This window comes from Pezoporus wallicus, unplaced genomic scaffold (genome assembly GCF_028554395.1).
Source record: "Pezoporus wallicus isolate ANWC-B61680 ecotype Strahan unplaced genomic scaffold, APGP_CSIRO_Pwel_v1 contig_5879, whole genome shotgun sequence".
In the NCBI taxonomy this organism is placed as follows: Eukaryota; Metazoa; Chordata; class Aves; order Psittaciformes; family Psittacidae; genus Pezoporus; species Pezoporus wallicus.
The window spans coordinates 1,071,380-1,085,728 of NW_026637549.1; the positions used below are offsets into that span (position 1 = coordinate 1,071,380).

Genomic DNA, 14,349 nt, shown 5'->3' on the forward strand with positions numbered 1-14,349 from the left:
TTCCACATCTCATTCTCTCTTTCCTGCTTGGCAGTTCTTACGAATCCTGGAGGATGCTGGGCTGCAAGATTCAAGTTTGACTGGTGGTTTGGGTTTTCTTTTTGAGGCTATTTCCTTTCTACCCATATCCATCCTTAAGATCTTTATTTCTTTTAAGCCATTATGACTTCTCTAGCTGGTATTTTAAAATTTGCCTTGGGCTTTGACCTGCCTAGATCCTGTGCCTTTCAAAATGGAGAATACATGTAATAGTTTAAGGTCCTTTATGATTTCAAGGCTTTATAGCTGCATCACACCTGAGAGGCAGGTTGCACAGCAGTGCAATCAAGCATACTGTGTCAGTTTATATGCTGCCACTCTGAATTTACAGCCTTCAGCCATCACTGTTGTGCTGTTGTTGGTGTGTTCTGGAGTAAAAGCATCGCATTCACTTTTGTAAATTTTCAGCTATCATCCAGCACCTGCTGTGGTGACAGCAATGCTTCACAATCTTATTTGCAGTAGCTGGTGTCACTTGTAGTGTAGATACATCCTGGGCTGTCGTATAGATCACTGGATTGGTTTTGCTCAGGCTTATGCAGGAGTTTCTTGAAAGGGCTGACATGGTTTAAGCCCAGCTTATGCTCTCCCTGGGCCAGTACTTACGGGAGTGCATTATAAAGCCTAACCATCACTCCAGCAGTTTAGACTGCACTGCATTTAAAGCTAAATATAGAAGAAGGCATATCCTGTGTTCCTAGTAATTAACTATTCAAGAGTCTTTTCTATTGCACTGAACCCTTCACCATTAAATCTGCCACAAGTGGCGAGTCTTTCTTTAACTGCTTTTTAAAAGAAAATTTCATTCCCAGCTGTCTAAAAGGACATAATTTATATTCACAGGGAGTAGTTTTAAAATCCAGTAGTCAAGCTTCAGGTGCGAGCAGCTCTTCTCACAGTTTAAAAGGACACTGCTTCAAAGGAAAAGAGAAGTGTGCTAGAAATTTAGCATATGCATTTATATCTTTGACAGCAGCTGGAAAACTACCAGTATGGCTTGGTTGAAGGTCAGGTATCAATCAACTTATAAAGCATCTCCTGTTCCTCTACCACAGAGACGGCTAAGTAGGGGAAAAAGGCTTTCAAGCTCTGCTGTGAAGGCAGGTTTGGATCCTACAGCACTTTAAGGAATCCTGTAATATGACTGATTTGACATTTTAAACTCTTTGCAGATGTGCAAATAGTTTTTCCAGTGTTGCAGTCATTCCAAAATGCTCCTCAGTCTGTTAAAATTGTAGCTTTAAATCTTGGTGATGAATGGGAGCCTCTCTCTTTAACTGCTTATTGATCTCTGGTTTTATGACTTGTAGGAAGCAAAACCAGTCTTCACTCTGAACTTTACTGGCTATTTCAGGTGCATGTGGGCAGTTTTTGACTGTGGATAAATGGTAGACATAGACTAGGAAGCAGTGGTTTGCCAAGTGAAATGTTTGAAATGCTGCAGAAGTGGCCAGCTAGTGATGCTGTGACTGGAAGAGGTAGTCTGGTGAAAGGGAACGTATTGCATAGCTGGAGCATTATTAACAGAGTTGTTAAATGAACTGTCAGGGCTAGAGGGAGTATACTTGGATAGCAATGTGTGATTAATCGCATCTTTCTAGCCATGGAGCTTGAGTTTCTTTTCATTCATGGTAGGAAGAAGTGTTGGTAAATGTGTGTACTTTTAAACTAGATCTGCAGAGTCCACACTGCCGAAATAGAAATAATACAAGTTTTTGTAAAACTAAAGTTATTAGAAGAGCATGCCCGAAGGACAACGGTTCTTGCCCAGTAAAGCTTAATTCTGGATGAGCAAATCATACATTGCAGTGACCTAATGACGTGTGGAATAGGTGGCTTATAAGTCTCAGTGCTGGCAATTGCCGTTGGCAGGACAGGGGATGACCCGTGATGATTACCATATGCTGCAAAGCATCCTTGCATTCACTGCTGTTTGCATGCAGCTGTCAGTGTAGCTGCTCATTGTGCAATCTGCGTCTCATGTGATTAAATGAATTATATCCAAAGCTGAAAAATAGTTTTGTTTTCTTTATATAAAATGGCATTAATATATGATTACTTCCCAATTTTTTTAAACATTGAATATTGAGATTTGCTGTGAAGTTTTGAAGTATTATAAACCAAATATTTTTTACTGTTGTTGTATGATATGCTCTGTAGGTCCTTAACTGTGTATTTATACACTGAGTTGAGGGGAGGTATTTGGTTATCTTTTCTCATTTTTACAATGTTTCTATGAACTATAAGTTACTAAAATATAGTGATGCTTGGCAGAAACATTTGAGCACTATTTGATGGTTAAAACATTGTATTTGTGGTTAGACCACAGTCATGTCTTTAGCAGGATGGAATGTAGCCCTGGGAATCCATCTGTCTGGTGAACATCACCATGTGCCCTGCTGAGCCATCCCAGGATGGTTCCCAGTCCTGGTGGCTTTTGTGCCCCCGAGCATCCCCATGAGCTGTATGGGCAATGCTGCTGAACTCTTGCCCCAGCAGTAAGGGCAGAAGCTCTGTCACCTTCCTGCTTGGGTTTGAACCTTCAGGGTTTTTTTTATAGGGATGCGAAGAAAAAGGCTTTGAGAGAAGCATCTTGTCAGTTATTCTTGGGTTATACTGCTCTTCATCTTTTAGATAATGCTTATATTCTTTGAGTATACATTAAGAACTTTATATCCCTTTTGCATGTCAGGATTTTGCTACACTGAATGTTTATTTTGCCTTGTCTGTAAATGCCATAGTAAAAGCTTTTTCTTTCCTTTTTTTTTTCCTCCAGAAATTTTATGAATAAGAATCAGAAGCCGGTGCTAACAGGCCAGCGGTTCAAAACTAGGAAGAGGGGTAGGTTATTGTTACATTGTTTTATTTCATTTTCCTCTTTGTTAAAATTATTAGAAACAGGGCAGGTGGAATAACTGAAAGTTCAATAGGATTAACGTTTTCCTCTTCTTCAGCCATGCTAAGAGTGCAGATGATGTTTTTAACTAAGCTCTATGAATTCTAGTATTTTTGCTATATATTTTAGGAGTTCCTGTAAAATTTGTATTCATTAAGTCTTCTCTAAACCTCAGTTAAAAAATTAGATTCTAATATTCGCATACAAGGAAGAAAACTTACTAGATGTTTTTCAAATGTTTCTTAAAATGTCATTTTTAACTAAGAAAGCAAAATAGGAACTTTTATTTAAAGGTTATGAAAGGAAAATTGTCCGACTTTTTTGCCAAATCAGCACAATCTCTCTAAATGAACCTTTCGCATCTAAAAATGAATTCTCCCACCTTCCTTCCCCAAGAGATTGGCCCTGCTTTCTGTAACAATAGAGATTAGAAAGCTCCTGTTTCACAAATACTGGATTTACTGTTAGGGTAGTTTGGTTTCTTGTTGTTAAAGCAGTTATCATTGCATAAGTCTCATTTTTCTCATTGTGATACCAGTTTTCTGTAAAAATGACCATAACTCTCTTTATGTACAATATTGGATCAATTTTTAAAGAAAACGAAGAGGTACTAATTATACTGATCATCCAGGTATTTTGTACAGTGAGTGTCATCTTAACCTGCTTGCTCACACTGTACTTGGAGTTCATTTGTCTGAGGTTAATGCCCAGCACTTTGAGGCAGAGAGTAAAAACAGATGTAATAAATTTTTTTGGGGGAGGGAAAAGTCCATGAAAAGAGGCTTAGATTTTTTTGCTGTTGCAGTAGCACACAAAGGTGGGGTTCCTGTCTGTCATGTAACAGACTTTTTTCCATCTTGACTTTCCTGTTTCTGATCAAATCTAACACTTAGCCTTAACATCTTTTGACAAAAAATGTGAATAACAACATTCTCTTAGTGTGAATGAGAGAAACAAGAGGAGTTCTCAGAAAATGACAAATTCTGACATAAGTCTGAAGAGCTGAGTGAGTGTCTTAAGGTCTAGAATGATCACAAAGCTTGGATGAAAACTGCAGAAACAGTTTGATTTCAGCGATGTTAAAAAGCAGTGCCAGCTTTCTCTTGTCTTTCCTCCTTTGCACACATCTTCAGTTCAACTGGTGCGGCCTCTCAAATGGAAAATGTCCTTACTGTGATGCACATAAAATGTTTGTAGGTATAACTAATTGAAAAAATAAGTCTATATTGTTTATGGCTAAATGTCATGATGCTCCAGTAATAGTGGGATTAATGTTCTATCGGCATGGTCCAGAACATCATGAAGTAGGAGCTGTACACGGCATTAACTAGCAGAAGCACAGATGTAGCTAGAGGAGTGGAATTAACAATCCCTGTAGAAATACCTCAGTTAGATCAACTATTAAAAGCAGTCAGATATGGATACTGCTGGATTGATCCAGTCTATCAATCACTAAGTCAGTTATGGTACATATGTTATTTGATATAATTGTCTTAGGAAATGTTGTCTCTCATAACAGCTTTCTCTTCAGTCCAGAATTTGCACTGTGTTTGGTACAATGGGTCCTAATACAGATTTAGTCTTTGACTTCTATTAAATGCAAGTAATAATTGGTATAAATAGATTTTACTTGTAATTCTGTCTCTCTCTTGAATTTCTGTTACAGTGATTGGAAGTGACACTAGCTAACTCATTAACTACATAAAAGAAGGAAAAGACTGGTGGGAGGTCTGGAAGATTAAGTGGAGTGTTTGTTTGTTTTTTTTTGGGGGGGGGGAAGGTTTGAAAGACTGCTTAAATGGGATTGGAATATTAAATGGCTTTACTATATAAATTTTAGCATGCAGACACTTCCTCATGTTCCTGAAGCATAATACCTCTTCTTCAAATATGATGGGATACTGGTTTCCTTAACATTTGAGGATCCTGCTTAGAAAATTGTAGATACCTGTTTTCTTTCTAGAGGGAGGGGGCTTGAGGAAAAGAAATGTCTTTCTAGCATATTTATTCCCTTCTGTTTGTATATACTTTCTGTATCTTTGAAGTGTCAAGGCTGTTATATCTTGGACTTTATTAGGGGGTTTTTATGCTGACTTTCAGTAGATCAGGGAGTCGTGAAATTTCCCTCAGGCAGGACACAGTGCAGTGGCTGTGGTTTGACCACGGCATTTCAGTCAGAGGCTATTCTGTTGTGTGTAACAGGCAGAAGGTGTGTGACTTGTGTCCCATGATAACTTCTGCTCTGCAGCTCCCAGGAGCACTGCCTTTGGAGGAGACAGTGAGGTGTGACATGGCAGTCAGGCATCTAACAGATGTCCATATGGACTGTTAGCACTGGTCAGCTACCTACAGTTAATCTCTGAATGTGAACAATTTCTGAGCTTTCAGAGAGCTAAAAACAAAGAAGATTTTTTTTTCTTTAAAGTTTGAAACTGTGCTTAATGTCTGAAATATTTTTGAGATAGGACTATGAAATCCATGGGCAGGGGGGTTGGAAGCAGATGATCTTCCAACCCAGGGTCCCTACCAACCCAAACCATTCTGTGATTCTAGGGAGCTTGTAAATCCCGCTCCTTCCAGTTCTATTGTTTGACCTAGTAAGAGGTGTAAAACCTCAAACAATAGAACATAGTGACAGCCATTAAAATCACTTTAAAAAGACTTGAAGGAAAGGAAGTTATGTTGTAAAGGGAAGAACTTTCCAAGGGAAAGGAGGCATCTCACAGTTCCATATGAGGTTTGTGGCAATCTGGGCAGCTAAGCAGTTCTTAGTAAAATCTCTGTACCTGTTGAATACTGCTTCTTTTTGGTGAGGGTTGAAGTAAATGGCATCTGGCCAGTATTTGTGCTTATGGTGTAGTTATGTGAGGAGTGGGTTGTATCGAACCACATGCATGCAGACTGATGGCTGTGTGTGTTCTGAAATGGAAGAGGAAGAAATAGGAGTAGTGAAAATGCCAGTAGGTAGTAAAGAAAATTTCTATATATCCAGACAGTTGACAAATCCCTAGGCCAAAAAGCTTTCTGAAGCATTAACAGTGTGTATTGTTTAAAGTAAGTTGGCAGGCATTACCTGTGACCCAAGTTTGTTCCCATGGTACAGATAACATAGGGTTAATATCTGTTAAAAAATAGGACAAAAAGGTAAATGGCAGCATAAGAAGAAGCTAAGCAAAACAATGCATATTACTTTCAGGGAGAAAATCATCTAGTAAAAAGTCAATACCTTTGTGTTAACATGAAGTCAGAAGAGGGGCCAAACTGCATCTCATTTTTCTTCTACAGAAATGCACTTGTGGGCCTCCTATTGAGAGGCTAAGAATAGGGGTATAAATGTGATTTTCATAGAGCAGAGGACAGGAAATGTTCTGGGAATGTGATGAAAATGAGAAGCTCCGTATAGCCGTGCTGCATTGGATATTGTATGCATCACATCTGCAAGCTACACCTGCCTCTGCTAGCCCGTGATTGAAATTGTGCTTGTTTAGTAATTGCGTACTTGACAGCTCAACGCACTGTCACCCCTTCTTGATGATGGCTTCTTAATCACCCTGTTGTACTACATCAGCATATTTCCTCTTCAGTACATGAGCTTGGTAGGAAAATGTTTCAATAAACTTATAAATAATTTTTCATGCGATGAGTTCACCTCCTCTTCCTGTGTGAATTTTTAGGTTGTGATAGACAAGAAAATAGTAGGGTACTCCAGAGGGGAGGAGGACTTCTAGGGCAGGAGAAGAATCGATTTAAAATAGCTAAGAAATAGCACTGATCACTGTTTACCCAGGATACCAAGCATATAGCACCTTCCAGTTTAGATGCAAACATCTTAAATTTTTATTAAAAATAGATTTGAAAAAGAAAAATAGGATTTTTTTTTTTAACTCCTCTGTTAAGACAGAACTCTGTCTTCTTACTGGTTAATGACTTTTTTTTTTTTTTAACCTTAAAATACTTATTTGGTAACTCGAAAGAGAATCATTGTGCTTAGAGACTTGTTTATGGGTGGAGCTGGGTTTCTTGCACACAGACAAAACTGCCTGAAGTACACGTACTGAAGTACTAAATTAAAAGGCTGGCTTGTTTGTGGGTTGGTTGCTTTGTTGCTTGTTTAGGGTTGTTTTAGTACTTCAAGTTGGAAGAGAGCTCCAACAGTGTATTTAGAAACCAATCTGATAGCTCATACAGGATTGTAGTAGTATGCTTCTCTGTAGGTGTTTTCCCAGATCAAAGGCATGTTCTTCAGTTTCCCCACTTGATCTCGTCTCGTTTGTCCGCCATGGGCATGCCCTGCAGATATGAGAGTTTCTCAAACAGCAGACTCCAGATCTTCATCACAGCCCAAAGTCAAGGTAACACAGCTGAGAGCCCCAAGGTCTGGGGTGAAGTAAAAGCCTGGGAAGAAGTCATTTGCAGTCCAGAGAAAGAACATATCGAGTTCATTGAATGATGAGAGCTAGGTTGAAAGAAACTAGGTTGACACTGTGGTTGCATGCATCAGTTTAGGACTATCTGGGCTTGGGAGCAGGTGGTTTCATGAGCATGAGTATCCGTGTAGTTGAGTAATCCTCAGCTTTGGTATGAGGAGGTCAGATTTGTGGCATGGGGGAGCAATCCACATGGAGATGGGTAATAAGAGTCAACAAGCCACTAAAAGCTAGGTGTAGCAGGGGATTACTGGAAAATAAGATGATGCTTCATATTTCCAGTGCTTCTGAGCTCTTGACAGACAGCTGTGGAGCTGCTGTTGGCTGTATGCTGCCGGACTCCTTGGAAGGATGGGTTGACTAGTCCCCTCAGCTTCCCAGCAGCCTGGGACACTGAGTGGAAGGGAGCGCTTTGTGCCACCTTCCAGATAGGATTATGACAGGTGAGGGGGATGTGTTGGAAGAGAGGGAGAATATGCAAGTGATGTCTGGAAGATGCTAGAATTGAGTGCACCCCAGGTGCATGCAAGAGACCAAGAAGAGAGAGAAACTTTTTTATGTTAGAAATACTAAAGCAAATAAAAGTAGGCACTGTGTCTAAGTTAGTTACTTAATTGCCATGAGACTATTGTGGCAGTAAGAAACAGATTGGGGGAAGAAAGGCTATCAGAAACCAAGGTCTTTTGGTTAATGACAGGGATAAAAAGCTGCAGTATGAGTTGCAGGGAAAGGAAACCTGCAGCAAGAGCATGTGTAAAGCCTAGAACCTCTTTTCCCAAAATGTCTGTGAGAGTTACAGCTGGTGTATTTCAGGCTGCAGTAACGTGTTTAGGAAGGAATTTTACTGATCCTCATTCATCTTAGTAACTAAACCTCTGGATTTATCTTCTGGATATATGTGCAAGTTTTTTAAGAACTCCTATCAACATTTGTGTCAGCAGGTGATAACAAGTTTTGGGTTTGTTGAATGCCACAGAACACATTGCAATTTTGTTTCTGAAGTTATTTGGACAGTAAGAAGCATTTCATGTGTGCCTTTATATAAAGGTGGGACTTGTTTTGTTAAGAAGCTTCAAGTGTCTGTAGTAATCTGTTAGCAGCCTGCAAAAAAAAGCAGCAGGAGGTATGGATAAATCTACCTCGCTTTATCTGGAGGTTGTCGTTACATCTGTTGTGGCTAATAGCCTCGAAGTCCTTTACAACCCTAACTATTCTATGATTTAGACATAGGGATGCTCTCTGGGGGTCAGACTGTACTCTAATTGAGGCTCAACAAGAGATAGCTGTAGAAAATGCAATGTGAGCTGTGCATGTCTGTGTTCCTAGTACTGCTCAGGGCTGGAAATATGAAAGATAAATTCTTGGTTACTCTGTGTTGCCTGGTGTTAAGTGTTTACACCAACCCTTTTTATTAATACCTTTTTGAAGGTATTTTAGATATGTGACAGTAATTATTTAAAGAAAAATATCAAGAAATGAAAAATGGAGTATCCCTATAGTCAGATTATGTACACATAACAGACATTTCCTTTAATCTGCTGCAGACTTAGCAAAGCATAACGATACACACATTCAGTATCTTCAACAAGAAAAGGAAGAGTATGAAATTTGAAAACCATTTCAATAGTTGCATTTCTTCTGCTTTATTTGTTTATTTATTTCTGTATGTATGTGTATTGGTGTTGGGGGAATGAGGAGGAGAGGGAAATGAAGGTAAACACTGAAGAATTTCCAGAGGCAATAAAAGCCAAACAGCCAAACTTTTGGTGTGTTGACCAGAGTGGGAAGAATATGTTTGGCTATTATGGTCATTTCAATTGCTGGCTGACAAGGGATTTTAGCAGAAAGATTAAATGATGACTCTCTGTCCTTTTCCTTTATTTCTGTTCCAGATGAAAAGGAGAAGTTTGAACCCACAGTCTTCAGGGATACGATTGTCCAAGGCCTCAATGAAGCTGGGAATGACCTGGAGGCTATAGCCAAGTTTCTGGATGCAACAGGCTCACGACTTGATTACCGCCGCTATGCTGACACACTCTTTGATATTTTGGTAGCTGGCAGCATGCTAGGTAACCTGCAGTGTACTTGATACAGAATTTTGATGATCAGGCCTGCTTCTTTTAATCTGCTGTCTTCCTTTACAAAGTGTATATTATAAACTGTATTACAGTTTCACTTATCTAGAAACCTCTTCATCTTGTATCATAGCATTGTTTGTAGTGCAGGAATACCTAGGGACTTGATGGTGTGAGGCATTCTCCAAATATCACAGAAATGGATACTGCTGCAAAGCCTTTGGCCTGAGCTGAGAGGACTTCATTAGCATAATATAGCACTCCAGGTTATTAGCTGTTGCAAAGCTTTCTTTGTAGATGTTGCAGCAAAGGACAGCTAAGAGAAGAAGTGAAGGATCACCAGGAGTGCTTTGTGGATGTTCGTGGGGCATTTCTCCCAGGTATTGGTAGCAGCTTGGCAAAAACATCCTGTTCACCTTCCTCTGTATTTTGAATAGGTTGGCTCTTTTTACTGCTCAGGTTGGTTTGATTCCTGCTTCCTGCTCTTTGGTTAGAAGAAAAGATGTTTTTGTAAGACACTTATGGTAATACAGGAAGCAAAAGACAGTGGAAATATCCAGGAAAAAACCTCTCAACAAAATAAGCCAGGAGAAAACTTCTGAAGACATGTTTTCAATATTTACATGCACCTGGTAAGCATTAGAGGGGTTAGGAGGATGTTCCAAGTCCTCAAATTAGTAACAGACTGCTAATAGTTTTCTCTTTGGAAAGGATTTACATTACTGTGGTGTTTAAAGTAGTAGTTAAAAAACAAGCAAGGGTTATGCTCTAACCCATTCTTATTTGGTCACATTCAGGGCTCTCAAAACTAGCTGCGGTTCCTTAGTGTGAACTGAATCTCTGTCCTGTGAGGTTTGTGTGATCTAAGGTGCAGCATATTAGCCAGCCTGTCCATTCTGTCAGGTGCCACCATGGCCTTGCAAAAGCCTGTCTGTTCCACCATTTCCCCTGCTATCTCTTACGTTTGCCTTTTGCTTTAATGATACTTGCATAACATTTAAAACACATATAATTACAGATCATTCTCTAAAGTGAGAAATTGTTCCTTGTCTTCTTCTTTTCTTTTTTTTTTTTTTTTCCTTTTACCTGTTTTAGCTCCTGGAGGCACACGCATAGATGACAATGACAAGACCAAGATGACCAACCACTGTGTATTTTTTGCAGATGAAGATCATGATGCCATCCGAAATTATGCTCAGGTCAGTAAAGGCGTTTGATTACTGATTCCCGTTTCTGTATCAAAGGGGTTACAGTGGAACATCTGCAGACTGTCTAGGCTGCAGTAAGCTAGTTACAGGAGAACTGAAGATCCAGTTAACCAGTAATCTGCCTTAACCTATACATTTTGGTTAAGAAAATAGAATGTCTAAAATAATCTGATCTTAGCTAGCAGTGCTTTATTTTACAAAAAGCAGTCTTACTTAGTCTGCTGCTGATTCAGCATAGTTTTAGACACCATCCTTATTTTTTTTTGCATTATTATACATATTATATATAATTTATATATTATATATATAATATAAATTATATCTTTTGCATTTTCACCATCCTTATTATTTTTGTGTATGCAGTCTGAAAGCTTTGTACGAATGTATTTTTAGAAACAAATTAATTGTGATAAAAATACAGTGTATATCAGAAATAGTGTGGCTAACAGGACTAGGGCAGCGAATGTCCTCCTGTACTTGGCACTGGTGAGGCTGCACCTCAGATGTTGTGTTTGGTTCTGGGCTCTTCACTATGAGAAAGACATTGAGATGCTGGTGCATGTCCAAAGAAGAGCAATGAAACTGGTGAAAGAGCCTAAAGCACAAGTCGTATGAAGAACAGCTGAGGGAACTGAGGTTGTTCAGTCTTGAATAAAGGAGGCTCAGGGAAGACCTTACTGCTCTCTGCAACTACCTGAAAGGAAGTTGTAGTGAAGTGGGGGTTGGTTTCTTCTCCCAAGTAACAAGTGATAGGACAAGAGGTAATGGCCTCAAGTTGTGCCAGGGGAGGTTTAGATTGGATATTAGGAAAAATTTCTTCACTGGAAGTATTACCAAGCACTGGAACAGCCCAGGGAAGTGATTAAAAGACCTGTACATGTGGCACTAAGGGACAAGGTTTAGTGGTGGACTTCACAGTGTTTGGTTAATGATTGGACTTGATGATCTTGAAGGTCTTTTCCAACCTAAATGATTCTATTGAGTATATGAATGACAGAAAGTACAAAGCTGATGCCTTCAACCTTTAGTCGTATAGCTATTTAGGAATTGGGCATATATTCCAAGAGCTTTAATTTCTCCTATGGATGTGATATATAATTTCTTTTTGCAAGAGTAAGGCTTGCACAAATAGGTGTATGTGCAATTAACACAAAAACAACAGTGAAGCCTAAAACATTATTGAAGAGAAGCTAATGTTGTGTAATTCCTTAATGGAAGATAATAATTACATGAGAAAATATAGTAAGAATTCTCTTGAAAGTTCAAAGTCACCATGCAGTTTGAATGCAAGTAGAATTGCATAAAAATGCAATCCCATTGAAACTCCTTTGTGTCAAAAGTAATTTGTTACATATTTATCTTTTTAAATAATTATTGGGATGCTGGAGAAAGTAAGTGAAAACATAAAAGCCACTGGCCCTCCTAAGGTGTTGAGCATGGTAAGCTGCTGAAAAGGTGTGTGACTGATTTGAAGGACAATGCTAAATAGTAGAAAGCTCCTTTAAAAATACATCTTTGATAATCTGAAGAAATGAAATATACTTATTTCTAGAAAGGGAGTCAGTATTCTTGTTTATCAGCTTTATCATCTCTTAAAGCCAGGGTATTCTACTTCAGAAAAATCTTTGTTATTGGTAAAAGCATTGATTGTATCTTCTTAAATTTTAATGTTTTAATAGTTTGATAATAAAAATTGGTAGTACCAGTCTTCCAAGGAGAGAGTGAACTTTAAAGTAAAAGGTTTCATGTTGGAAAATGGGAAGGAAGGCTTCAGGATTTGGAGCAGTGGAATTTTCAATGTGTTCTCTGCATTTCAAACCAAAAGCCACCAAAATAAGTCAACGTGTTGTAGTTAATGCCTGAAGAGATGTATCCTTTTATACACTTTGCCTTTTTTTTTCATGCATAGTGGGAAATAGAGCTCTTACTGAATTATCAAAAAGTGGAGTTAGGCTAAAAGATTATTTAGAGCTTCCTTAACTTCTAGGTAATTTATTTCTCTGGCTCCAAAGTGAATTATTAGTGTGGCTATTTTGGGGGGTTTTAGTCATGGCAATAATTCAGACAGTGAAAGGTCTTCAAGAAAAAAGACTAAACCAGATGTTGATATCTTAGCAGATTATTTCCTTATGAAATATATTTCTATCATTTACAGGGACTTAGAAAAATTATGAGATTTTTGTTTGGAAATATGAACAAGATGCTAGTTTGCGTTTTCATCTTACACCTTTTTTATAAGAATTCTGTGTGTCTCTGCTCTCAGCATGGCCACAACTTGATTTTCACTTGTTCTGAGCCAAAATATTACGATTTAGGATATATGGATGTATTTCCTGTTCTGTGAAAATTTTCTAAACTTAATTTCTCCCACCACTACCATCCAGCCTGACAATAATGTGATTTGTTTCCCATCTAAACCTTCTCACCTGTGACAGTAAATCATGTATTTTGTGCTCTCAGTACAGGAGTGAGAACAATGATTCATTTATTTAATATTTTATCTCTCCATTCTATCTGAATGCACCCTGCACCTATGCTGCTTGTGCTTTCATAATCTGTGGTGATATGATGGGAAACAGGTGGTGAAAACTGGAGAGCAAGTGTTTACAACAACATACTTGTAAAAGCTTTGTCAAATTTTCTCCGTCTTTCCGTGGCAGCAGTGTGTTTTGTTGTAAGCATTCGTGTTAGTGGGTTTGACAAAGATCCTGCATCTACTGAGGGTGGCCAGCAGTGCTACTCACTTCATTGGCTTACACCTGACAACTTCCCCAGTGGGCTGTGTTACATGGGGAAGGGTGCAGAGTTAACCTCCTGCTCCTTTCCCCTGCTTTTAAACTATGGGTAAGGTGAAGAGTAAAGTAGGAATAAAATTTTGAGAAATGCGAGAAAATAAGATTCTGAAACTGCTGTAAATTTTCTGATGCAAACATTGCTCTATGAAGCAAGAATTGCAAAACTTGTATTTTTCCACTGGTGAACAAATTAATAGAGAAGGCAACCCAGCAGATAGCTGCAGAAACACCATTCTGCTGGCTTCTTATTTCCTGGAAGCAGTGTCTAAAGGAAAACTGCAGTGGAATATTAGAGTGTGAGAGGTCAGCAGTGCTTCCTACTTTTTCTTTCCTGCTGTGGAAATAATAAAAATAAAAATACTTCTTTTCATGGATTACTTAATGATATTCTTCATGGATTCAGTAGTGGCAGTCGTCTTGTTTCCCTTTGCATTTTTTATTAAGAAGGATGGCTGCAACTGTTGCATTTTTACAGTTAATCTGTGTTTATCTTTAGGTCTTCAATAAACTTATCAGGAGATACAAATACCTGGAGAAAGCATTTGAAGATGAAATCAAAAAGGTAATGTTGGTGGCAGTCTCCTTGAGCATTAGTATTTTTTTTACCCTATGTAATTGTATAATGTGTATTCATACAATTGTGGCACTGTTACGTATTTTATTTAGCTCTACTGGAAAAGAGGATGGAATCCACAGGTGACAGCTTTAGTCTGCAAAATTAGCTCTGTGGGATTACTGCTGGCTGCACTTGGTGTAGAGTAATTCTGAATTAATTCTTCCTTTAGTTGCTTTGACCAAGCTCACCTTCTTATCTGAGGCTTTTTTATGGAGAACTTCAATATGCTTTGGGATGTAGCTGTTAATGAGACGTGGTGTTACTATCCTGCTAATAGAACAGCTCTCTGGGGG

General features: G+C 38.6%; 1 protein-coding gene across 3 annotated transcripts in view; it reads left to right on the plus strand.

Annotated features, from left to right (window-relative positions):
* The window catches only part of BZW2 (basic leucine zipper and W2 domains 2), a 58,209-nt gene that overhangs the window by 18,069 nt on the left and 25,791 nt on the right, over window positions 1-14,349 (plus strand). For 2 of the 3 annotated variants that reach the window (XM_057406193.1, XM_057406195.1), the window contains exons 2-5: window positions 2,816-2,880; window positions 9,255-9,431; window positions 10,533-10,636; window positions 13,937-14,002. In XM_057406193.1, the coding sequence (XP_057262176.1) occupies window positions 2,823-2,880; window positions 9,255-9,431; window positions 10,533-10,636; window positions 13,937-14,002 (405 nt within the window). In that variant the 5' untranslated portion in view covers window positions 2,816-2,822. The remainder of the gene's footprint in view (window positions 1-2,815; window positions 2,881-9,254; window positions 9,432-10,532; window positions 10,637-13,936; window positions 14,003-14,349) is intronic. The other variant, XM_057406194.1, reaches the window with a different exon arrangement.